Here is a 27,251-nt window from a genome sequence, read left to right on the forward strand (position 1 = left end):
GCCGGCGGCGGGAGGGGGCTGTGCCACCTGCCGGGGGGAGGGGAGCGAAAGGTGAGTTGCACGAAGCAACTAAGGGGGGGGGGGGGAAAAACACGAAAAGCAACAAATCTGCCTGCGTTTGGCAGTGCTGGGCCGCTTTCCCCTTTGCTTTCCCCCTTTGGTCCCCAGCAGAGCRGGGGGCAGCGTGGGGGGGCCACTGGCGACCCTCTGCTTCCCCCGTGTCACTTGCGCGTGGGGCTGCGCGCGGCCGTCGGGGCCGAGCACAGTTATTAAACGCATCTCGCTTCTGGGACAGGAGTTGTCACCGGGGCGAGCGAGGAGGTGAAACGCGGCCCCTTCCCCACCCCGCCACCCTTGGCTCGTGCTGGGTCTAGGTGCGCGTAGGAAAAATTAGCCGTTTTCTCTTTTCCTCAGTCGTTCTGGAAGGTATCTGTTTGCTTTCAGGGCTTATCTTGTGGTATGCGTGTCCCAGGGTTTTGGGGGTTTGCTTTGTTTTTGACTGTCTCCTGTGCAACTTTCAGTCCTGCGGATGGCTTGGTACAGGTATTGTTAGACTGCAAAGATGCGCCTCCAGATAATGCTTCRGTCACGATAGTCTTACAGAAGTATCTCCTTTAATCGCAGCTGGGCTTTGGCATCTCGTGCAGGAGAAGCGATTTCAGTGAGAGTGAGGAAAGTCTCGTGGGCATAAAGGATGCGAGGAATGTGCATTTTTATCCTTCCAGGGGATGACCTGAGCTGTATTGTTCTGGGAATGGCAACGGGCACATGCTTTGTTGACAGTGGTGTATGCGCGGTGAATCAGGAGAGCGGCAGTGGGGTATGTGCCTGCGCTCTGAATAAAGGAGATGCGACGCGTGAGCGTTGATTTGCGAAGGATGGTCTGGCGCACCTTGATTTGTCACCGCGCTGACTGACTGCGGCTGGATTGTTCGCGTGTCCAAGTTCCCCTTGCGCGCTCTTTGCACGGAGACCTGTGTCTGGGGTGCGTTAACAAAACGCACGGATGTAGGACTACAGACGTTGCTGTGGCAAAAAGACAGGGGAGTTGGAAATTCTGATATTAAAAGGGTCTAATGTTTTATGAGAAAGCATAACTTACTTCCTTTACATGGGTCTAGCATTATCACTGGTGCCTATCTGAAACTCCCTTCAACCTGTATGTAGGGTGCATTTTTTTTGTGTGTGCTTTATACTGATTGATCAAGCACTTACAATATGGTTGTTGTGCTGAATGAATGAAGAGCCCAGTCCCTGCCCCAGGCAGCCAACATTCAAATTTAGATGTTGACAGTAAAGTTGAGATACAGAGTAAACTTACAGTGTAAATGTGTAGTTGAGAGATATAAATTTTGAAAGCTTTTTCAGGAAGAGTGTATGTTTGAAAAACAATGAAGTGCAAAATTACGATGGCTTTTTATTTTTGTGTCTAAGCTGTTGTACATAACAGGAGGTCAGAGACTTAAGATTTTATTTATAATTTTAACTAGTACTTGCCAAGTCTAGTATTTAGAGGTACTACAGCATTTATTTACAGTAACTGAGATCCATTGTATTTGGAAAGATCAGTATATGTTTTGTGGACTATAATTTGTAATATTAAAAAAAACCCTTTCAAATATTTATGTCATCAAAACACTTTGGCATTGTAGGATTTTGTTGATTTGTTTTAAAGCACTTTATTGATTATGTTTTTCTTGATAAATGCTGATACAGAAAAGCTTGGGCTGATGTTTCCTGAAGAATGAGTTCCTAGCAGTTTTGTATAAATGTTTAGTTATATATGAGCTAAGTTACAAAAGCAGTTTGTCAGGTTCTGTTGCGAGTGCAAGATATTGGGATATTCTATTTCTGCTCTCATTGCTAGGATAATAGAATGTGAAAATTTCAGGTTGAGATTTGCAATTTCATCTGAAGATGGAATTTATATTCACAAGAAATTGCTTGCCTGATACTTGCAGGTTGAATATACTTTGTCTAGTGCTGTCCCACCTACAGCATGAGATGCCCATAGAAGAAGGACTTGGGAAGAGTCCTTTGAGTTTGTGCAACTACATTAAAGAGAGACTTTCAGTAAACAAGATGCCATCTTTCATTCTTGATGCCATGTTTTCTATTTGGTGCCTAGTGGAAGAGTGGTGGGTGTACCAATAGCATATTTGAGATAGGCATAGGTATATTTAAGGTGATTACAAAACTATCTGTCATCAGTGACCTATTTCTATGTGGCACACTATAATATGCCTTATCAAAGAATAAACTTCTTTTTGACCCAACAAAAAAGACAAACATAGTTGGAAGAAAGTGCCAACCAATTGAGAAGATTGATATGTTCTGTGAAAACCTGGATCTGTGGTTCATTATTGTATTAAAATATTTTATAACCATTCACTTGGTTAAATTCCTACAGTACGAAGCAGCTGATCATACTACAGTATGTTCTGCTGCAAAACAGCTCTGTTCCTATGCAATCCAGATCTTGGCTTCTAAATGGAAAATGAAGTAAATTTTAAAAGCAGGTGATTTTTTTGGAAAACATTATTAATTTACATTTTGCTAGTTCCTTGCTTTCTGTGTTTTCAGAATCTTAAAGTAACAAAGTTTGGGAAGGGTCCCCTAGCAGGTCAAAAATTTGTGGGTTTTTTATGTGAGGTCATTTAATTATCAGAAGTTAGACACTTTAAATATTAACCCAGTTGATAAGCAGGTACTGTCTTCAGATGATACCATCCTTAATACACTGAGCTTCTACAAGTTGAGTAAGCATGGCTGAATTATTTTGAAAATGTTTTCTATAAGGATCTGTATTTTTAATTATTGGAAAGTGTGCTCCTAAACTACCTGTTCTTTCTGTGGAACTGAATGCCTAATTTCCAACTGTTTCCATTGTAAATACTAGAGTTACCTATTTTAAGAACTTTGCAGTAACTCCTTTAGCCATTGAAAATATTCTCTGTTAGCATAAAAGGATGTTTTGTCTGCAACTGACAAATTTTATGCTTGTAAGAACACTTTTAATTAAAATATGATTTGTTCTTGAAGTTGCAAACTCTGTTTAAACACATGTCCTTTTAAGTAAGTCAGTATGACTAAAATTATATGCCATTTTAGGCCTTTGCAGGATCTTTGTTTTCAGTGTTTTGGGAGGTGGGTGGGGTTTGCTTATAGSTCTTAAGTAAAATTCGTGTAGATCACGTAACTAGTAAAAACATAACAAACACAGATTTTCTGAGTTCGGTTCAAACATAGGTTATAACCTAAACTTGTCATACCTAATTTTCAAATTAGCTTTGCAAACGCTTACTTTTTCCAAGTGATCTTAAATTGGTGATTTTTAAATTGCTCCTCCCTCCTGAAAAACAATTGCATAGGGAGTGAAACTCTTGGCGGTAGCTCTGGTGCCAGCAGCTTAAACTCATTAACACAAGCAGCTTGCATTAGTTTCCTTGACACTTTCAGACACCCTTCCCTGAGGAGGTTTCAGACTAGTAGTTTTCACTCAAGAGAAACATTTAGCTATGCTAAGCAACTACCAGCACTTTTATGCTGTATTGCTCTCTTGTTTGTGTATTCTGAAGTTTTGAAACTTGATTCTTTCAGTGGAAAAATGATTTTAGAAATGCAGTGTGAAAGGCAAGTCTGATAGAGAGTGGGCCTGCTTGAAGATACATTACCAGCATTCGGATCCGTAGTAACATTTGAGACGAAACCTGTTAAGCCATTTCATTCTGTCCCAGATACTAAATACAAGCAAACAGAAAGTTTTTCAGCTGGAATTTTGGAGGGATATTTGTGGTACCACTATGAAGGCAGATGGCCTGGTAGGATAAAGTAGTAGTGCTTTTCTTTTTTTACAAGCAGCAAGTTTTATAGTTGAAAATTTACGGACAAGCATCCATTGATCCACATACCTTCTTTTATGGGAGTGTTGTACACAAAAAGTTGCAAATATTTGACTTGGAGCATAGCTGAATCTTGCAGGTGCAGAAAGCGTACTAAACTTTGCTTTTTCTATGGCTCACTAGTCGTGTGGAAGACAGTAAAAATCTGTTCTGAACTCCACGCTTGCTTGCAAGTCATGCTTATTTAAGCCTTTTTAGTGCTTATGCGATGAAAGGGGAATTATGGAATGTGTCTTAATAGTGCTGTCTGAAGACAAATTACATACGATGACAACTGAATTTTAATGGTAGAAGGCAGACTATTTCTAACTAAAAGCCTGATTGCTCTTAGTGTCCAGTAGCCTATAGTAGATACTGTCAGTCACTAGCAGTGGCACTGTAATTTTTTTGGACATGTACTGAACAAGAGTATTTGTTTTCTGATTGATGCAGATATTTTTTGCTACATATGTTTTAAAGAAGAAGCTCTCCTTCCTGCTCACACTTCTGTAGGTTTTCTGGTTTTGTCCTTTCTAGTAAACTACATTGTTCCATACAATGATGGGAGCTCTGTCCTTAATTCCAGACACTTTCTCTCCTTTTTCAGGCTAGAAAATTTAAGGTGCTTCTTACAGAAATTCTGATGGGGTCAGATGCACCGTCTTTCTMCTGTTTTGTATGCTTCGTCTCTGTAGGACATTCTGCAAATTCCTGGTTAAGTGACGTGCACTGTGCTTAGATTTTCAGTATTTTAATTGCATGTCACTTTTTCATGGACTTATGTTGGGATTGTTGTTTAATGCACTGTGACATTAGTAGGTTTGACATTATGAAAATATGAGTTGTGGTATATAGAAGTGACTTCTGAAGTCTTAGGCTGAGACTGGAATGTATCCTAATAAATCATCATCACCCATGTCATAGTGAAAATGGCTGCTGTGAATCTCTAGTTTGCTTTATTGTAATGTGCGTGTCCTGAATCATTCATTTCACACTTACTAGCTGCAGGACAAAATCTGTTAGAGTGAAATGCCGTGCTGACTACAGTTTAAAGGTCTGAGAAAATTATGTGCTGGATTTAATTGCAACTTTTTGCCAGGCAGTTTTGTTCTAACACATGCCTTGTTGCATTTTTCTTCTTTCGGTTGTACCTCTCTAAACTCGTTCCAATTCTTATACTTTCCTATTGTAGCTCATAATTTATTTTTGTTTTCTGATTTGGTATCCCTTTATCTTACTCTTTTTTTTTTTTTAACTACTGTATTTTCTACTGCCTTCCCTAAACTTGTTTCTTAGACCAGTCTGTTTTCTTTTTCCTTCCCTTTGTGGATTGACATAGCTTTTCCTCTAACCTGCAGATTTCTTGGTGAAGTCACCTGCATTCTACTTATCTTTGATAAATTACCTAGCCCACTTATGGTGCTATAAAATCATTTAACATAATCTGTCCTGTGCACAACTGACTTCTATTATCCCACACTCCAAGCACTTCAAATCCRGACAATAAGATGAAGTTAATTATCTCTGCTGTCAGTGGACACTTTTCTTCTTTTCAGTCTTTATTTGAAGGCAAAAAAGAAACATGGTTGAGATTCTTACTGAGGTGCTATTTCCTACCTGGCTCAGGAACTTAAGCAGTTGTTGTTTCTGTCAAAAGAGAGAAGTAAAGTTCTGGATCTTTTTCAGATTTTTCAAGCTTTTTATTTTTTTTTCTTTTTCTCACCCTAAAACTCTGCTGGCTGCTGCAAAGGCAGTGTCTGCAGGATCTCCATTGCTGAGATCTGGAATTCTTGCACCCACTGAGTAGGTGCTGAGGTGGTCTCTGTGGTTGTCCAGACTTTTGCCAAGATGTGAATTTGACTTGGAGCCTGTAACTCTGATCTTGCTATGCTAAAAGTACATCTGTGGTTTTAGATTATGACATATCAGTAAAGAGAGATAACTCATATATTTTTATAATCATAAGGCCTTGAAACTTATTTAAAAACAAAAGCAGGAGCTATGCAAAGGCTGAAGGCATTTGAGAAAAATTCCTGTTTGCCACAGGCACTTGAAAATGCATTATTTTTTCAACCTCAATTCTTAAGCATCATCTTTAGATTTGTTCTGCAAATTTGTTGTCATGCTTCTGGTTCTCTTACATTGCTGTCTTATGGAAGTTGAAAGTTGGAATACACCTGTAGAACAAGGAAGGAAGAATTTCAGGAAGCAAAATCTTGTAATAGGCAGTAGCATTCATGAGGGCTGCCCAGTGAGCTGATTCAGAGAACTGATCCAGATGAAAGTTAACCCCAAGAAAAGATTATTTTTCAGGCAGACTAATTTCTCAAGACAGCTCTCCATGCAACCCCAAGAATGCCAGTGCTGGCACACAAATAGGGAAAGAGTATTGCCTCCTTGGCCGCCACACAGAATTAGATCAGATTAAATTGAACAAGTAACTTTGGCCTTGCCTGATTATTATCCTCGCTTTACCCAGGAAGAAACTTAAATACAGAGCAGAGATAAAGTGTCCACAGTTGCATAATGAATTAGTGGAAAAAATGGGAATACAATCTACCATATCAGTGTAGAGAGTTTGCTTTCATTCTTAAGAATCACACCCATCAAACACAGGAAGGCTGAGATGAACTGCCACGGTGGTGCAGAGGCTGTCGCGATCGTACGTTCTGGTGAATACAGACATGCTGAACAGATTTATATCTCTGCATCTAACTCTGGTAGCACTAGTGAGAGCACCTACTGTAGCTTCTACCTGCAAAGGCAGAATTTGTGCAAGGAGGAGTTTCTGGTGAAGTATTGTTATTTGGTTAGCGTTTCTTGGAAGCTGCCAAATTTCAGCGTATTGCTAAGTGTGTTCTGTTAAATTATATAAATACTATAACAGGAAGACTACCTGTTTTTTCAAAAGTTTACATGGCACATTTAAAGCAAACTCTCTATATAATGTTTCAGAAGCTTCAGTAGTTCAAAACAGTGATTCGTGGTATAAGCTACTGTACAGAATGGTTATTCAGGGTTTACAGGAGCATTGTGACATTGTGCAAGGAGAAACAGTTGCAGGAGTATAGTTTTAGTATTGTCACGTTTAGACTTTGTCAACACCAAATTACTTAAGCTTCCCAACAGCAATTCCAGGCTGCAGTTCTACTGGTGACTCCTGCTTGCATAAACACGCATCTTGTCTTTGTATTAACCACAGGTTAGCTAGAGTTGATCTGAGCAGTGTTTAGTGATTTTAGTAGTTAAAGTGCTGCTAGCAGTTATGAAACTAAGGCTCTAGGCGAATGCAGATGTACTTTTGTGGGCAGTTAGAAGGAGATATTGGGTGAAGCCCAGGTAAGGAAAAGAAGGAAGAGTTTCTTCTACTAATTCTCCATCAGCTCAGCGTTTACCAGCACGAGATAGCAGTGAGTCATGCCCCCAGCTAGCACATCTGCCACTATGCAGAGGACAGTTGTGCAGCTGCTGCAAGCATTTTTGTTGCTATGGAGGTTCTTACAAACTTGTCACTGTGTTCAGAGTCAAAATTACCTAGTAGGTAAAGAGCTCTAGATGAAAAATTGAGAGGATTTTAAACATATCTCTAAGCACATTCCATTGATGTGAGAAGAACAAACTTTATTTTAGAGAGATCAAATTCACACTTCTGTGAAGCCTAAGAAGATTTTCCTATTTAAACCTTCTTTTTTTCCCCACTACATTCCACTCTCAGCAAAGTTCCAAAATATTTAGCAGGCTTTTTTTAAAAATAAACTATTGGACTGAAAGTGAATCAAAATGTTTAAAAAATATTACATTAAACTGTGACTGGTGGACTCTGTGTGTGTGGAATAAGTGTGCAACATCATGGTCTCGGCTAAGATGTGATTACTTTGAAGTTCCATTATTACAATTTAAAAGATAGATGATACATGCTGTGATGTGTAGTGCAGGCTGATCAACAAAAGGCTGTAACTAGACAATATATTACTGAGCCTGTATGTGAGCTTTCTTAAACTGAACTCTTCTGTAACGAAAATGAAGCTTGTTGTCATCTCCATCCTACAGGTTGCTAAGGCCTCTTTTAAGGCTTGCTAGGAGAGAAGTTGAGTCTATCCTGGGTATAATTCTGAATGCAGGTACTCTTTAAATTTGCATACTTCTTGCCAAGTTAGTGCTGTTTCTAAAAATGATGTTAGTTTAAACTGAGGAGGAATAGTTTTCTTCCAGAATAAATGTCCAGATGAAAGGTATACCTGCAAACATTGTTTTGTGGACAGGCTGTTTAAAAATTCTTTTTTTTTTTTTACAGATCTCTCAACTGATCCCCATCTACACATTCAAAGACACAGCTATACATCTACTGCCCCTTTTTCTGCCCCTCACTCTCTGGGGGGAGAAATGTTAGCTTTGGAAAACAGAAGTACAGATCTTTGATGACAAATTTCCTCTGTGTTTTCATATGGCTTTATGTACGCTATATTGTTAGTACAATCATTTACAGTAGGTTAGTAATGTTTAATAAAAAGTGTCATTGCTGGCATCCATAAAAATAAATGAACAGTTTAAAATCGTAGTAATGTTTTTACTAGTCTTCAAGAAATGCAAGCAGATCATGATGAAAGCAAGAGTYTTGAAAGCAGGAGTCTTGCTTCTGAACAAAAAGCAAACAAGCAAAAAAAGGGATTTGGAGAAAGAAGTAGGCTAATGGGTGAAACAAGTGTCCTTTAGTACCATGCCAGTGGGTAGTTTTGTGAATTTCTGGCACATATTTTGATGAATATACAAATTTGAAGGGGCAGATAATCTGTTAATGCAGTCATGTAAAGCTTTTAGCTTTTTTTTTTTTTTTTTTTTTTGCTTCATATATCTCTTTAAGGTATCAAAAAATTACAGAAGGCTAATAAATGTGAAAGCTAGGTATATGCATGTGAATGCCTACTGCTGAGTGGTAACTACCTGTTCTTGTTTTAATCTTGCTTTCTGTTTTCTGTATTGAAAGAAACAAGACATGACAGAATGGATTTGGATACAAGCAGGTTCCTAATTCAGTTGCAACTGGTTAACCTTGAATGATGTGTGTACCTTCTGATGTTTGTTAAACGTATTTGAGATAGTAGGGAAGGCTTAGACTTTAATTTGAGAGTATATGGGGTGTACTAGAACTTATTTCAAGATGGTTTTGCCTAGTAAAATAAAATGTTGGGGTTTATGGCTGTCATATCTAAAGCTAATTTCATAGCCAATAGGAAACCTCCAGCTTATTGCAAAAGCTGAGGGGTTATAATACTGCTGAATTCTGAAATGGCAACCTCTTCAACTATTTTCTGTGGAGATAATGCTTGAAAAAATTCCAGATTCACAGTTCTGGAAATCACTGGTTTGAAAGCCTTTGTCCCTCAAACCAGATTTCTAGATACAGCCAAATAATTCATCTTAAGAAATGGAAAAAGCCTGAAGGTTTTTTATCCTAGTTTTTATGTATTAGCTGCAGGATATTATAGAGGGCATTTTCTGGAATTGGAAATATGGTCCGTTTCATTTTTCCATTAGGATGTTAAATACTTACAGGCGAATAGCCAGCTCCATACAGTGAAAATATGTTGCCTGCTGAGTTAGCAGGATACCTGTCATAGATTATTTTAGGAATTGTCAAGAAAAATAACTGAAAGTTGGGACAGTCTGGATTCTGTACTCTATCTTCAAGCTTTCATATACCATTTCATATACCATTGAATGTACTTCTGGCCCAGACCTTTAGTTTGAGAATGGGACACTATTTCCTCCCTCTCCAGTCTTTTGTTTCTTTGCCAAGACTCCTTACAATATTTTCAGTTACTGCCAGTGTTGTTGGGTTTTTTTGATGTGTGTGTCAGTCTGCTTAGCTGTACCATGACTAATCCGTTTGAGATAGATGCCCAAATGTGCAACATACCTTTCATTTCACCAAAATACAAGCCACAGTGCTACAGACCATCTGATATCTAACCTTTCATCTGAATTGATGGGAAAATCCGTTTCAAGTGTTTTTTGAGCTCGCAGTGAAAAAAGAGTTAGAATTATTCTGTTGTCACAGAATAGTTTCTGGAATTTGATTGTGACTGCTGTTTCTGGCCATGTTAGACTGTATTCCCAAAGTTTGTGTCAGCTGCACAAAATTGGCTTCCTGATACAGTAGATAGGATTACTCTTCTCTACTTTCATTTATAGCTCTCCTAAGTGTTGAACCTATAATAGATACCATCTCTTAGGTGGGTATTACAAGCTGTCCCTTGACATCTAGCAGATAACAGAATAGGCTGTTGGTTGCATTCAGTCTTTTCATTCTGCTTTTACATTGGCGAAGGCAGACTTAAGTGCTTCTCCATAGAAATGCAAAAACCGTGAAGGCATGCTGACTGTGGCTCTGTCTTAAGATAGAACTTACCACTTAAGAAGAACATATTTTCAGTTTTTTTGCCCATAAAGCAGCTGAGATGCACAAGAAAGGAGTGATTGTACGATGATATAAATAATTCCCTCTTGTATTATCGTCCTGATTACTATCCGCTGGCATGATGTAACTTATACCAGATGTGTTTCCCCACTAATTGAGACTCGCTATGCCTGTGCACTATTCTGTTTCATGCACCTGTTCTTCAAACTGTGCAAGCGTATTGAAACTTTTTTTGATATGCTCTGAAATATTGCTAATGTGTTGAAATGTCGGTGGCTGGAACTTTTTAGTCAACCACTGTGTATTTTCAAGTTGCATCCACTGTAATTTCTTCACAGTATGCTATTCAGAATTCACAGAAGAAGAAGCCTCATTTCTTAAGGATTTCATAGTACTGAGCTGCAGTGAAAAGTCATTAAGATTTTGTTATTTTTAGGAAATATACTGCAGAACTTTGGTGTGTTGGGTAGTATAATTAAAGCTACATTATGTCTGTGAAATGAAAGATATTTGTCTGATGCATTTTCTTTTATTTCTATTGTGTGTGCTGATGAAATCAATGACTTAAAATTGATTAAGGGGTAACAGTGATTAGTATGAATTAGTGATATTTGTTTTATGGTGGTGGTAAAGAAGAAATTAACAGAAGGCCTCAGTGAAAAATCGCACTCCCACTTACCTCTACGTTTATATCCATCAGAATGATGCATTCTCTTATCAGCCTTTCAAAATAAACACAAATGTGCCAGCTTATCATAGCTCTACTGTTCTTTCTTTATCCAAGTAAGGTGACTAATAGGTGTGAAAGTGTTTTACTTTGAATGATATTGCCGTTTTGAAAGGGTTGAGCTATGCTGTTGTATTCCGAGTTTAGCTGTACTAGAAATTTCTACTTAATGAGTAAACTTTGATCCAGAGTTTGGGAAGCAGAGAAGCTGGCTCTCTAATTGCAGTTAGAAATTTGCGTGGTGGTCAGAATATACTGTGTCCCAGGTTTGACGTAACGCTGGACTTGCGTTWAATTAATTAAAATCCCCCCCAACCTGCTACCACTGCTACCACTGCCCTACTCCTGTTCTGAATGTAGTTTCTTCAACAAATACTTGAGTAGTTTGAAATTGGTGCGTTATCTTAAATAATGTAAATGGTTTATTTATACACATGGTTGTTTCACAGCTTGTAAACTGCATGGAAATCTGTTTGCCCCAGGACTTAATGCAGCTGCTGAATTGTAGCTTCTAACCAAAAGACATTCAGGATTCTTAACAACTTCAAATTGTTAATGCATACACAAAATGGCATTGCCTTTAATTATAAGGCAGTCATTTTTTTGTCTTAACTGTGAGTGGTACTTTCCTAACTGTAGCTGGAGAGAAATCTTGTTTTATGGAGAATAAAATTGCACACTGCAAGATAATCTTTTTTTAAACTTTCCCATTGAACTTGATGTAATATATAGTGGGCTTAATGCCTAAATGGCAGAGTGGAAACCTATTCATGCCACACAATGCCTCTTGATTGTATCCACTAAAAAGTTGTTGTTAAACTGAGATTTGTCTGTTCTTAAACTGAATAGGGAAAAAATCAAATTTGGGGGGTTGTCTTATGTTTGAAGATACAGCTCTTGTGTTGAGGGAGGTGTGTAAATAATTCTTAAGGCTCCTACACGGTATGCAGTGTGTATTATTTCAGTGCTGCTGTGTTATCTGTGACTCAGATTTCCCAACATGTTAGGGCTGTATACTTTTTGGAGAATAATTTTGGCTTGGTAACTTGTGAGCTATATTAAAGTTGAGACCACTTCTTACTGTGCCAAGTTGGAAATGGAATCTGGTACAAGTGGCTTGTAACAAAAAATTGCAGTCTGTTTCTGTCATGGACTGCTGTATTACAGCAAAGAAAGAAAGTAATAAAGAGATGGCTAATAAACTAATGCATTGTTAATGCTGGGCATTGACTATTGCAATCTTTTTTTTCTTCTTCATCGTATTTACTTTTTGCAGAGGAAGTAGGTGAGCTGCAGGAACCCCCCCACCGGCTCTTACCCTTCCTCCTCTTTTTCCTTGTGGCGTACATAAAATGTACCCAAGCAAATGCCACTGATTTGTGAGTTTAGGCGTGGATTTTTTTTTTTAAGTAATTTTCTAGTCCTTATGGCTATCTGGGAAGAGTAGGGGGAACTTCCAGATGTTAACTAAGTGATAAGCCGATACAGTGCTGTCTTTGTGTCTGTAGACAAGTCAGTCTTGTGCCTGCGATGCTTCTCCTAGACTTGCCAACCTACAGCAAAGTGAATTAGACCAGTGTCTGTCAATTTTCAGAGCTAATATTGATAACTTTCTGTGGGCAGTAATTAAACTGGTAAAAAAAAAATTAGGCCACTGTCGCATTGACCAGGAGTGGCAGGGTCATGATTGTGGAGCGCCCTGAAGTGCCTCTTCCTTCCCTTTACGGGACCCACCAGGAACAGTTTGGGCAGAAGGAATGAACAGTTGAGTACACGTCTGTGGAGCTGGCGGCCTATTTACGATAGCAGGCAAACAGCTGTAGGCCATGTAGGGGGCAGCAGCTTACCGGGAGCCTCGATATTCACAAATGACTGTGCAGCCGTTTCACTAATTACAAACTGTGGGATAAGCTTTTTCTTTTTTTTACGTCGGTGTCTACTTCAGGTGGATGCTTGCCAGTAGTGATTGATACAGGTGAGACTAAAATGTGAGATTTCCTGACTTTCAAGCTTGTCCCTCTGTTGTAGTAAACTAAGGGCATGATTTAAAAGTCATTAATTTCTGGGTATGTCGAACTCAGTCCGTATTGCTTCAAAGGCATCTACTGAATCAAAGCTGAGGCAGGTAATTGTTTTAGCGTTTCTTGCTAGATAACTTGTTCTATTTTTAGTACAGATAACATGAAGAAATGTGGTTTTTCTTTAGAAGTAGCGAAAGCATTGTATGAAATGTTGCTCCCACATACACATGCTTCCTCCACCTACACATTTGTCTGCAAGTTGTTTGCACTTTTTTTTCTGGGTTTCAGCCTTTAATATTCATAGGCTTGCATACCTTTCTTGTACGATCTCTGATTACTAAACGTTGCATATACTTCATACCTTCATTTTATGCTCATAATAGAGTTATTCCTCAAAGTTCAATGTCTTGATATGCTTCTTCAAATGTTACTTTGAAACTGGGTATGCTGTTCACGTTTTAATTAGAAGCTGTATTGCTCCCATTTGTAGTAGGACTGGAGTTCGTTCCGTGAGCCCGAGTTGTTYGGCAGCTTTGGAAAAAAGTAGACTCACTTGCAAAAAAAAAATCCCAAAGTACATTCTTGCATTCAGGATTAGGAAGTTAAGAAAAATTGGTTTTATTATAATATTTTGGCAGTATTTAAATCGCTGTCTCTCAGAGCTGTCAATCTTCTAATAGCCTATTGTTTGTATTAAATGTGTAGGGAGGACTTTGCTTTACCAGCTGTTTCGCTGTTAAATAATCTTGCTGGAAAGTTGTGGGTCCCTTGAGGGTAGCAAGCGGTATATTCAAAGTGAAAGTAGGTTACTGCTTCTGCAGAGTGAAGTGGTTTTAAGACCAAATAGCTTTGATAACTCAGAATGTGTCCCTTTGTTTTTTGAAGTGGTAACATGTTCATACAAAGTGGTTTATTATACAGAATATTCCTTAAATGTGCAGACGTGAAATGATGGCAGTATATGCAAACAGACTATTTCAACRTTCAGTAAACTGGAGGGGGGAAGTAAAGCTTCCTTTTCATGACGTGTTTTGTGCTTTTTTTCTGGTGATCTACCAGCAGAATTTGGAGAGGCTTCCAGATTACTCATGTAACTTGTGAGAGATGCTTAATCTGCAGAGGAAATAATCAGGTATTGCTTTCTCTGTGACAGTCGTTTTCTGGGCTTCTGAATAATTTATTAAATTTTGCTAAAGGAAAAGCTAAATAGCTAAAAAGCTAAAAGCCCACTGCTTTCTAAGGGTCTTCCTGGGTATAGAGTTGTTAATTTTGGCTTGTAATCACAACCAGTTTATTTCATTATTTACTAGTTTTTCCATCTGAATGTTACTTGTGATCACAAGCCAATGTTAACAGCCCATCTCCACCTATTTCCTAGCCCAGCTGGGTCTTGGCACTCGCCTTCCTGCCTCTCACCTCTGGCGTTTGGAAGCCAGGCCCGAGAGCCCGCTGAGGATGCGGAGGAGGCAGCAGTGGGAATAGACGCCGCCGTTGCACCGCGGTGAGTCTGTCTCCAGGATACTCTGTCAGGCATCTTCAGGGTGCTTTCTGAGAGCGTTTGGAAAACTTGGAGAACAGCTCAAGAATCTGGTTAATTAACTTTACGCTGGTAATCAGAAGATTGGTTATTGGTAAGTCACTTTGTCCAGACTGTCATTTCACAAAGATTGCAGGGCAGGGTTCAGCCTCTTTTTAATTATTATTGTTCAAACCACTGCGTGCAGTAAAATCGTTTCCCATTTAATTAAATTAATTTCAAAAAGGGAAATTTCAAAGTCGCCATTTTCAGCTATTATATCAGAAGGTGGATCACTTAAATGCAAACTATAATATATAGATTGAATTAAAATATATTTGAAGTTAAGTAACTGTATTTGTAGTGTGGAGACTATTTTAATTCAGTGTGAAATGGAAGGAAATTTATCATGCAAATCTGTGATACTGTTTCTAGTTGTTTGCTTTTTAATGTTACTTCTCCAAGAAGAAGAAGAAKAAAAATCACTGTGTGATTCTGCAGAGTCAAAGTGTTTTATACCTGTCTGCTGGACTTAGCCCAAGGTCGTAATCTCAACCTCAAGGAAGTTTTTTGGCCCCAGTAGTGGGGATATGGTTTTCTTCATATTTAGCTGCTTGATCCATCCGTTCTCTCTTAGGGCCCTTCTCTCTATCCTGTAGTCATGGGATGTTTCTCRTACTCTTAATACTTAATTCTCTCCTTCTGCACCCTCTGCTCGCAGGTTTATGTCCGACTATCTTGTCTGGTCAGCAGCTCCAATGYATTTCTGACTTGCTCCACATAGCCAAAAATCTTGGCTTGGTGTTCTGATACTGTGCTACTAAAATGTAATTCTCCTAGTGAAAAATAGATGTGAGAGTTTGATTAGTTGTATTCGTTAGGGATCACGTGGTGTTTTTTGCAGGAGGAAGTAGTAGTGTCCTGGTCAAATTCCAACTTGGATAACTGCAAGTGAAATTTAGATGGGCAAATGTAATATTGTTTGGCTGCTGCATTGAGGAATAAGAGGCCGGGGGAAGGGAGAATGAGACAAAAGAATGAGTGCCTTAAATCAAGAGGTTGTATGAGGAGTCTCTGAGGTGGAAACAAGCCGTGGACGCACTGTTCTTAATCTAATTTAGTGCCGCAGGTTGAAAATGTTTTCAYTGAAACTCTTCATGCATATCTACATTAATGGAATGTTGTTTGGTATACAAACTTTTTCATATATCCTGCTTTCTGGGTAAGGATGGGCCCTCTCTGGCAGGTACAGAGGTGTTTCTGTGGAGGTATGCGCCTTGCTTGACGGAGGGGCTAATGGGGTAGAACGGAGTCTATGGGCCGTCAGCGCTCCAGGGAGTCCAAGAGAAACACAAATTGGCATCTTGGCCCAGCTTGATGAGGCAGGTGGTGATCTTTGGCAGGTGAAGAATGTTGTCGTTTTTAAATGACCGGCGTGCCTTGATTTCCTTATGTCAGGATTCTAGTACTGGTTCTGGTCCACAGAAAAGGTGTATGTATTTGTACCTTACTACCAATTTTGCTTGAAATAACGCTACAGGACAATTCCCCCTCAACAGATGCAGCTTGTAGATAGTATATCCTGTGTTTTACCTCAGCTGTGCAAATTAAAAACAGAAAATTTGGTGAGCATTTTAATTATTTTTTTTTAATTGACCGTGTTTTCTGTGTTGTCTTTTGTAGATAAAATGTTCGACAGTTCGTTGACAACTTTCTTCAGAAGAATAATTACTACTGCTCTGCTCTTGCCATAATACCAGAATTCTGAGACCTACACGTCAGTGCTAAACACCAGCAGAGAATCCTATTTTGTCCATTCTGTGTAGATGGAACAGGGATCAGTCTTGACAGCCCACCCTGATTTAAAGCTGCTTACTTAGTTTTCTGGGATTAAAGGTGCTCAATGAATCAGGGCCCCCCAAATGAGTCAGACAGCCAATTCTTGCCAACAGTTGGTTGAAAACTGTGCTGCGCATGTAGCAGGGATGGCACAAGAGGACAGTCGCCGTGGTCAAGTGCCACCCACGTTTTATCATGGTGCCAGCCAGGAACTTGATCTATCCACCAAAGTATACAAGAGAGAGTCAGGAAGTCCTTACTCAGTGTTGGTGGACAGCAAAATGAGTAAACCGCATCTCCATGAAAGAGAGGAGCAGCCATATTTCAGGGAGAACAGATCGGTAGGAGAGGTCCGGGCTGTGAAAGAAGACAGAGAAAACTCTGACGACTCTGAGGAGGAGGAAGAGGAGGAAGATGAAGTGACTTACAAAAGGGAGCAGATTATAGTAGAGGTAAACCTTAACAACCAAACATTAAATGTATCAAAAGGGGAGAAGGGTGTCCCCTCCCAGTCCAAAGAGACTGCTGTTCTTAAGACCAGCAGTGAGGAAGAGGAGGGTGACAGTGGGGAAGAGGCCACTGAAGACAGTAATGATGATGAGGAAAATGAGAGGCAGAAGAAAAAAGAGAAAAGAGTGGAAAAAGTTAGTGTTGCACAAAGGAGAACAAGGAGAGCTGCATCTGCTGCAGCAGCCACAACTTCCCCATCACCCAGAACTACAAGGGGTCGTAGAAAGAGTGTGGAGCCCCCCAAGCGTAAGAAGAAAGCTGCAAAGGAGCCCAAGGCACCTGTGCAGAAATCAAAGTGTGAAGAGAAGGAGACTTTAACCTGTGAGAAGTGCCCCAGGGTGTTTAACACACGCTGGTACCTGGAGAAGCACATGAACGTCACTCACAGGCGCATGCAGATCTGCGACAAATGTGGGAAGAAATTTGTTCTAGAAAGTGAGCTGTCCCTTCACCAGCAAACAGACTGTGAAAAAAATATCCAGGTAGGTTTGCTCACCTGCTTGCCGGATTTCCATACCTTCTGTTGTGCCCTGGATACAGCTAGTGGACACTTCAGAGGGGGAAATCTCTTACGCAGACCAGGTTCTGACCAAGACCTTGTCTCTACATATCAGCACTTTTTGGTGTCTTCCAAAAGAAGTGAATTGTAGGGAACAGAGTGCACAACTGCTTTCTGCTTTAGCAGAGTTATTCTAATATTTAACCACATGTTGGGAAAAACAAAAAACTACATTTAACATATGTCAAACTCAAGAATAACTGGCCTTGAAAACAAGTGCATTTGCTGTGAAGTACTTTGACAGGATAAAGCCTATTTCTTCAGGTGCTGAGCACCTGCAGCTTATCACTAGCTTTAAAGTTCAAAGTTTCAGTGTCTTGAAAATCAGCCAYAGGTAAAGTTTCAAGGGAGATCAAAATTATGATGTGTTGCTGGTGTCGGAATCAGAAAGGTGTAAAATCCTGGAGAGGCAAGCAGGTGAGAGAGAAACTAGTGAAGTCAGGATCTGAACGTGTGTTAAAATGCAATTTATTTATCCTATAGGGATAATTACATCAAAGTAATTTACAGTGGTGTTCATGTATGGGTATGTAAGTGTATGAACTCACGGACTAAATGCATTCATGAGCCTGCCCTGTCCCCAGTGGAAAAAGCTCAATAAATCTCACTGATAGTATAAAGGTCTCTGGTCTTTCTCAGCAGAAGATTTGCGGCTTTTAATTTTATACAACAATGGAAGCCTGTGTTGTAATAGAACCATTTTAAAATGTAAGTGGTGGAAAGAGTTTCAGAGTTTCTGATTCATCTGTGGTTTGTACTTTGCTCATAGGCATCTGTGTTCTCATGTAACTGGGGGCACTGTTGTTTTATCTGGCGATTTGAACGTGCTTTGTTGCCTTGTTAAACTAGGCACAGTGTTGCCACCTACTTCTGAAATAATCCCGCTGCTGGGGTGAAGCAGCTTGAGTTCACTTTCTGTGCAGCTGAAATGTTCACTGATTGTAGGGCAACAAGTTTTTTGTCTCTCCAATGAGATTTACCAGAAGAAGGATTTAAGATTTTTTTGTTTGTTTGTTTAATTGTTGAAATGCTAAACTGAATTGGTATTCAGTTCCTACTGTTGTGGGAGACAGCTGAAATATTTATTGCAATTTTTCTTTGCAGTACAATTCAAATGCAGCTCTGTGTATCACTMTACTTTTTTTTCCCTAGGTTTCAGCTCCTAGGAGGAAGGTTGAAGAAAGGAGTATAAAATACTGAGTCTTGAGYTTAGCTAGCAAAATGTATAAACATTCCAGTATGTCCTAGTTTCTGCCAAAGAATTGAAAAATATCCTTGCACTTGTTGAAATAAATATTTCAAAACTTTAGTGTGGCAGAGAACATTTAAATGTGCATTTAAGGAATGCCCTGCCATCCAAGTGGCTCATTTGCCACATAGTATCTTATGACATTAAGCAGGAATTTATGAATAGATTGAATACATGTGATAGAATGGAGAAGCATCTGTAATCCCTGCACCCGCATGCTTCTAAGGGGTTACTGATCAATAAATAAGTCTTTTGACACTTGATATTGGTAAGCACAGCTTACTGAGCAAAGAAACTAAATCCTGCATTTTGCTGACGGTCAACTCCAGTGAGACTTGCTGTGCATCTGCACTGTTCATTAAAGAGCACTGCAGAGCCCCAAGCTAGCTTTGAGTTAGGTGGTAAATAGATGACTGCACCTAGTGTTTCAGAATAAAAGATTTCACTAAAGGCCTGTTGCAAAGAAAGTCGGGGGGGGGGGGTGAAATGTGAATGAAATACAAGCCTTGTCTGTGCTTAGTACCTGGATGGCTGCCACAGTGTGAAATTTCTGTTGCCAGCATGATATATCTGGGTGCACAGCATTTTATATTCATGTACATTAACTAGTTTCTGTTATTGTAGTTCTTCTAGACTCTAGTTAGAGACCTAGAGTCTGCTAAGTAATGGCTGTACAAGCAGAAAACTTAAAAAAGAGTTTTCTGTATGCTATAGGCATATATATTTCAGTAAAACAAGGAAAGTTCTGCATTAAAGTGGAGTGACATAGCTACACTGACTGTGCTGATGTTACTATACTAGAGCAGAAATACATGCTGTAGGTAATCCCTTACATTCCATTGTCCAAAAGTAATAGGAAAAGAAGAAATTATATCTAGTACCAGAAGCATCAGATCCAGAAATTCTCCCAAATATTTCTAGTGCCAGAAGCACTGCTAGTCATCCTCAAGTTCTCTTTATAAGCATATATTCAACAATTGTTTTTGTCTGTCCTAACATTCAGAATGTGTTTTACAGTTGCCTGCAATCTTATTTATTTATTTATTTATTTTGCTTTTGGTGAAAGGAGTAAGGGGGATATGAAAGTTTTACATTAATATAGAGTTTAATATGTCAGTGGGGATATGGAGCTTTGTCTAGAAAAATCCTGAATGGTTTCATTATGTAGGTGGTAATTGAGCTGATAAACACGTTTGGCTCTTCTCAGATGGAAACCTTTTTTTTTCTTCTTTTTTTTTGTCTAAATGATGGGCTATATCTATTTTTCCAGATAAATTCTTTTTTCTGTTTTGCATCCTTTCAAAATTAGCACCTTCACAGAGTTTGTGTTGTTTTGTTAGACTCTCTTTGTAATAGCTCTTAATACTAGCGATCTAGACTACTTGCTGCTGGTGATCATAAATGAAATTGTAGACTGACTGTTTCAAGGGCTCAGTTAACCTTAAATCAAAGGATTTTTGATCATTTCTTAGCATTACTTCACTCTCTAAGGTTTTTTCCCCATGGACTACAGTTTGTTCCTGACACGTCTCCAAGTAGGTACTTTCAAAGGCAAAGGATCTCCTTGGAGTCAGCATGGTGAGTAGTGTACCAGAGTTTCCAGGCCTGCAGAGATTGGGAGCATTGTGGAAACAACATAACTTGCCTGTGCAGAGAAGGAACAGCTCAAGTTGATGGAAGGCATAGTATTTGCTAAATCTGCAGTGAACGACATATAGCTGTCCTTACTTTGGGAGAGGAGGGTAATTGACAGGCAGAAAAGTGGAGATGTACCAAAAAAAACCCAAAACATCTCAACAGCCAGCAAAAAACAGCAAATCACAGTTCCTACCTCTTCACTTCAAAGATAAAAATGACTTGGTATCCTCACATATACTGCTCCTATCAAGTTTCACAACTAAGTTTATTCTGGAATTTTCAGAATTGTACAAGGATTTTAATAAAGTCTGTAGCAAGAACTATTGAAAATAAGAGGTGTGTGAAAGCCTGTGGATCCTGCTAATCGCTGACTTTCTGGACACTTCACAGTAGTTGTGGGATGAGATTAAAACATGGTTTGCATATGGTCATTTTAAATCTTCACTGCTACTGATATGTATAAATGAAGAGTCAGAACATGAAAGAAACTTGCTTWGCTGTATGAACTGTGTACTAGAGTCACCGCGTGGTCAAGAGCTGTGAGATGGAAGCTGTCTTCCATACAGAGCCAAACGAATGGGAGAGCTTTGGCTAGTTTACAGGTTGTTACACCTGGTCTTCCAGGGGTCAGAGAGCTCCTGAGAAAGACAGGGCTGGACACGCAGTTGGGTCTCAAGGAAGCTTGGTGGTGTTGGCCTCCTCAGCCTCTGTTGACCGGCTTCTTCCCACAGCCAGGGGTTTGGATTACCAGCAGCCTCAGTGCCAGTGGAGTCTTTTTTTCTCCTGTGTTGGGACTTGCAGTTGAGCTCCCTGGAGGCTGCATTCAGCTATGCTTGCTGTTGTGTTTTGGAAATAGGTTAGTGCAATAGCTGTGGTGCTCTTCAGACTTTGGCAGGTGGCAAAAAAATGCAGCGTGCTAACACACTCTCTAATCCTACCTGATTTGTATTGTAGGCTTTGCTTGGTGTATGTTTCAACTGTAAAACAGTAAATGTAAGCTGAAGTACAGTCTGATAAAGTATACAGCATGTTGACTTGTTTTGGGTTTCTTTTTGTTATGCAAGAGGAAAATGCGTGGCTTAACTCCACAAACTCGAATTACTGAGTCTTTCTAATTTTTAAACTTCCTTGTGTTTGTCCCATTCATTCAGTGCGTTTCCTGTAATAAGTCATTCAAGAAGCTCTGGTCCCTCCATGAACATATCAAGATTGTCCACGGATACGCAGAAAAGAAATTCTCCTGTGAGATTTGCGAAAAGAAGTTCTACACCATGGCCCACGTGCGGAAACATATGGTTGGTGAGTTATTGATTGGTGCTTCTGTTGGTTCTGCCTCACAATTTGTCTATATGGTTCTTAACTCTTAATTGCTGTTTTTGGAGAACAGAGGGGAAAAAAAAGGCAAACTGAGTCATCTGAGCTTTAGCTGTAGCTAAAAGTTCAAGTTTGTATTACCGACAGCAAGCAAAGTATATATGTGTATGTGTGTACATATGTATATACATGCAAAAGCTGTACAGTTCTGATCATTTTACTGCTCTGTATTCCAGAAAGAATTCTGGATGAAGAACTGTTGACGTTTTAGTAACTCTTCTCTAATGTAATGTTTTGTTGCAGCACATACAAAGGACATGCCATTTACATGTGAAACCTGTGGAAAATCATTCAAACGCAGTATGTCTCTCAAAGTACATTCCCTACAGCATTCTGGAGAAAAACCTTTCAGATGTGAGGTGAGGCAGCAATTTTTAAATTAAAAGATTTGGATATGGTAGCATAAGATATGGAATTAGTAACGCTGTCAGTAGGCATATACGTTCTCTGTCGGTGTCCATAGCAAAGCCAGTAATGTTGTACAAATTAGGGTAATCCTTCCCCTCCTGCCTGGTGGCTTGAGGCAAATAGAGCTGGCAACAGTGGAAATAAATTACTGCTTGATTTTTCACTTGTGGGAAAAACTATGGGCAGACAGGCGATGATTTCTTAAGTTAACAGGGGAGAACAAGAGAAAAGCCATCTCCCTTTCCTGAAACCTAGAATGAATAGAAACAAGCATTTTGATTTGTGTCTGTGTCTCCTCATACAAAAACAGAGGAAAGAGCAGAGTTTATCAGTGCTGCTGGGAGTGTTAAAAGGAGGAGAGAAAAATGGAAGAGGGGAGAAATTCTCTCACACTCTTCACAGATGGAGAAAGACAAAACATTGAAGTCCTACAAACCAAATCTCACAGGCTTGAGTCTGAAGATCAGACTTTTGCAAGAACGTTGTTTACTTCCTCTACAGTAGTTCAGAGACAGTATGAGGTATGCTGTAAAGGCTGCCTCTTATAGAGTGTGTGAGAGGATAGTCATCTGTCATATTAGTGATTATTGCAAAGTGGTTTAAAGTTCTGTTTTATCATCTTTTAGAAGATTACCTTCTTGAGGTATAAGATAGTACTCTAAACTGAGGTTTCTTATAGTCCGTTTGTGTTGGGAAGGGGGAGTATCTCACTAGTGCATTCCTGAGTGTTTCTGATTTGTAGTTATATGCTTGTTCCAGGGAAAGAGACTGTATGGGATGAACTTATCCAGTCATATGTCTGGGGCAGAGAATGTCTCAGTCATGTGATGGGGATGCTTGGGGGCTATCACATGACGGAGGCAGGCCTTGGTGCAGAGCCCTTCCTGTTTCCACAGCAGCTCTGGTGGCTCACCCTCTCCAAGGAGCAGAGCACAACTGCTGCAGGACACGTAGTAGTAACGGCAGCGTTGCAGCCACAATAGTCTTGGAGATAAGACCTGTAGGGAGAGAAATTACTTCATGTTAAACCAGTAGATAATAGCTGGAAAACAGACGGGCTTTCAGAAAAACAAGCCTGCATTAGAGCTGCTGTCGGTTTTGCTGTGCAAGCAGAGTCCTCTAGTGGACGCGCACCATAGTCCAGCAGAGATTGCCGTCGAAGCTGCAAAACCTCCAAGTGATACCTTAAGCCAACAGAAGCACTCTTCCATTGACATAACTGCGTTTCTACCAGGGTTTTGCTAACACTTATGTCAGCTAAAGGTTGTGACTGTTCCACACGCCTTGCCAAGTTTCCTGTGCCAGCAGAACTTTTAGTACAGACCAAATTCTACTCTTTTTAAATGATTTAAACTTCATGTTTGCAGGGTGTGAGGGTCCTTATATGTACTAATTGAGGTATTGCTTTGATTCCTTCACATAATACGTTTGAATGCTGTCCCACGACTGCCGTGCTTCCTCACATGTGATGCCTGAATATCATGGTTACCGTCTGTCTGTTGCAGAACTGTGATGAGAGGTTTCAGTACAAGTACCAGCTGCGTTCCCACATGAGCATCCACATTGGGCACAAACAGTTCATGTGTCAGTGGTGTGGCAAAGACTTCAACATGAAACAGTACTTTGATGAGCACATGAAAACACACACTGGTAAGAACTTATCAAAGAAAAGTGCAGATACTTCTGGGACAAAAACATGCCTACGCTTTCATCTGTGTTACCTCCCATGGAACTTGTGATCAAAACTGCTATCCAACCTAGATAAATCAGAAGGGAAGGCTAATATGTTAACCTACGGTTACAACAAAAGGACTGTCTATAGTCATGTGATACGCTGGGGGGGAAAATGAGAGGTTAGGCTTACTTCCTTGTTATTTTGGTTTGAAGGAACTCCTTGCCAAAAGCCTTATAACAGAATTTTCTCGTGCCTCAAAATCCAAAGGTGAGAAAGGATTTCATAAAAACTGAGGACTTCTGTGGAACGGCTGTCTCTGTTGGCTGAAGGTAGCTGTCAGAGTAGCTTTTTGTAATATGCACTTTGCCACTTACAGCTGAAGTAATTGCTAGCAGACGTTCTGTGCCTGACTGATTGCTGTATCCATGTTCTGCAGGAGAGAAGCCTTTTATCTGTGAAATCTGTGGGAAAAGCTTCACCAGCCGCCCAAACATGAAGAGACATCGCAGAACTCACACAGGGGAGAAGCCCTACCCATGTGATGTGTGCGGTCAGCGATTTCGCTTCTCCAACATGCTCAAGGCACACAAGGAGAAGTGCTTCCGTGTTACCAGCCCCGTTAATGTGTCATCTGCTGTCCAGATCCCACTGTCCACGACCTCTCCTGCCACCACAGTCCCTGCTGTAGTGAACGCACCCACAACCCCAACCCCACCTATCAACCTGAACCCAGTGAGCACACTTCCTCCACGCCCCATTCCCCATCCATATTCACACCTTCACCTACATCCTCATCCTCACCATCCACATCATCTTCCTGTCCCCCCGGTTCCTCATTTACCCCCTCCTCCAGCTCTTTTTAAGAGTGAGCCTTTAAATCACAGAGGCCAGAGTGAGGACAACTTTCTGCGACACCTGGCAGAAAAAAACAGTTCAGCACAGCACCACTAATATCTTTGCTTCCTGCCAGCTATTTTCCCATTTTATGCACATGGAAACATGCCCTCGTGGAAGTACAGAGGGTTAGTTGGTGAGGATCTTTGTCTCTCTGTTAGCCCCAGCAGACAGTCCTGATTTTCCCTTGAATCAATTAACAAACAAGGAAATTCTGTTTTGGATCAGCAGTGGTCATTTGAACCTGRGAACCAACAGGACTTAAACCCAATTTGCTTGCGTTTTACTGGTGACTTTTATAAATTTCAGATACTGAGACTTGTGGAATTTTATAATTTCATATCAGCTGATGAGGTATGCTTGCTTTTATATCCTGGACTTCTCCTCAAAGAGGAGATAGGCCTGGTTTTCTTTGTACTAATCGGAAAGGCTGTGAGATTAATACAGAGCATTAATTGTATCACTGTGTATCGTAATGAATTCTTTTCAGCTTTTGGTGCCGGCTATGGAGTGAGCCAGCCACGTATCACAGTATATTTGAGCATTATAGAGAAAGACAAAAAAATTTCTTGTTTGTGTAGCTCTCCTAACACACTCTTTATTTTACTACAGAAATTATTTTAGAGTTTTTTGTATAGACCTATTTAGTAGTCTGTTTCTAAAATGAAATGTATTTCAATAAGCGGTGTAATTTTTTCAGTGTAGCTGGACCTATGTTGTATAATAGATAAATTTTTATAATCATCAAAATGTGATTCTTAAAAGATGCATATAGCTTCTATAGTTAAAGTTATTCTTACAACCATACAACTTAAAAGGTGCTTCAGAGAAGGAAGGAACCCAAGAGGTCTCTGGAAAGGTTGCCTCAAAAGTGATATTGATTTCAGAACTTTACGTAATTTATTTTAGTATGGCTTTTTTTTTTTAACCTTACATTTCCCTTTTCGCAGTGTCTCTTAAGCTTATCGGACAAAGGTGTTGAGATACTGTATTCCTCCCCCACAAGGTCTGTTTAGTTCGGTTGGAGTGAGGTATGAGGTGGGCTAGAAAGGGAGCTCCTTAGCTGTAGGGACCCACTGGCTCATGAATCAAAACTCACGAGTTAACAAGAGATCTGACAGCAGAGAGAAAATAAACTATCTCAAGTCAGCCAAGCATCTTTTCTGTTTGTGGAGGAGAGCCGGGTTTAATGGCTTTTCATGGTATGATTTTTAAGTTGGGGATCATATCAAGTGCTGCTCTTCAAATTGCTTATTGGAATTCCTGGAGTTGTTAGGAGAGGGGAATTAAGTGAGATCATAAATGTGGTGTTTCTGACTGGTTGATTGTAAGAGTGAGAAGAAAAGTTTGAATGAGACAATGGTGTTTCAGTTGCGTTGTTAAGAAAATGCTGATAGCACTGTATGTACCGTGTGAAGCTCTATCCCATAAATGTAATGTGCATAAAATTATGGGATGATTTCTAGGGGTCGTAGTCATACTTTGGCAAATCTAAATTTTACAGTTGTAGGGTAGGAAACTTTGAATTGTAGGCATGTCACTGTTTCATAATCCTGGGAGGCAATGAGGGGTAAATGACAAGTTTAGTGCAGGGATGGTGGGCTGGAATGCCAAATGTATCTGTTTTAACCAGTAAGTAGCTGTTATTTTTCAGGTTTGTATTTCTCTTCGACTAAAACTAAATATAGCAGCATTATGCAATCTAGGTAACTGTTGCCACCTTCAATGAAGAGAGAGACCCAAGGCAATGTACTGTAAGTCCTCTTTTCCTTAAAATTCCTACTTTTCTCTGCTGCTTTTTAAATTAAATCCCACCAAACTATACATCCAGAGATCCTCATAGGCAGATGTTTGATTTACCATTCTGCTTATTAATGAACTGGGGTTTTATGGCTAATGGGATTAATTTCTTTCAGTCTTCAAGATAGCAGAAATGGTGGGAACTCTTCCTAGTGTTACTTCCTCAAGGTTAATGCTGTTAAGCACTGTGTTTTGAAACACCATGTCCTCTGTCTGAGAATTAGCTCCTTAATTGATGTTTTTCAGCATTTCTACCACCTAATCATTGATGATGTTTTTTCATAAAAAGCATAGGAAACTTTAGGAACCAGAATGGGCAATTTTGGCCCAACAAACCTACTCTTTTTTGACTGAGCTGAAACCCCTTCCAGCATTTCCGAAAAATAAAACAATGTGTTTTTTAAATGTTTTCTCTATAGTATTTATATACACCCTCTTATCTTCTAGAAGAAAAAATCAGTTATGAAAATGAATTTACACTCATAATTACAACTGTTGTATTTACTGTGGCTGGTCCGCCCTGGAGGTTCTATGCATTCCACATCACGTTTGCAACCTACGTTTCTGTTGTGCCACTATTTTATGGTCAGGCCTGTTATTAAATGATTTTTAAATGCTAAAAGAAAATCTTGGTAAATCGATTGTATTCCAGTTTTGCAAAATGATTTCTTCTCAATAAATTTACAGTATTAGGCTGCTATTCAGAATTCTAAAAGCTGAGACAGTTTTTGTTTATTATTTA

General features: G+C 39.7%; 1 protein-coding gene and 1 long non-coding RNA gene across 2 annotated transcripts in view; both read left to right on the forward strand.

The window, feature by feature from the left end:
* Positions 1–11,052, forward strand: part of LOC112968999 — a 23,080-nt gene extending 12,028 nt beyond the window's left edge. The window contains exons 4-5 of the long non-coding RNA XR_003254523.1: positions 7,932–8,002; positions 8,176–11,052. This is a non-coding gene — a long non-coding RNA (uncharacterized LOC112968999). The remainder of the gene's footprint in view (positions 1–7,931; positions 8,003–8,175) is intronic.
* A 5,194-nt stretch (positions 11,053–16,246) lies between these two features.
* Positions 16,247–27,224, forward strand: ZNF652 (zinc finger protein 652). Its single transcript, XM_026071815.1, has 5 exons — positions 16,247–17,394; positions 21,510–21,657; positions 21,976–22,091; positions 23,646–23,790; positions 24,252–27,224. Exons 1-5 carry the CDS (start codon positions 16,486–16,488, stop codon positions 24,764–24,766), a joined length of 1,833 nt encoding a protein of 610 aa, XP_025927600.1. The 5' UTR covers positions 16,247–16,485; the 3' UTR covers positions 24,767–27,224.
* Positions 27,225–27,251: the final 27 nt, after the last annotated feature.

Source organism: Apteryx rowi, unplaced genomic scaffold (assembly GCF_003343035.1).
Source record: "Apteryx rowi isolate R43461 unplaced genomic scaffold, aptRow1 scaffold_331, whole genome shotgun sequence".
Classification (NCBI taxonomy): Eukaryota; Metazoa; Chordata; class Aves; order Apterygiformes; family Apterygidae; genus Apteryx; species Apteryx rowi.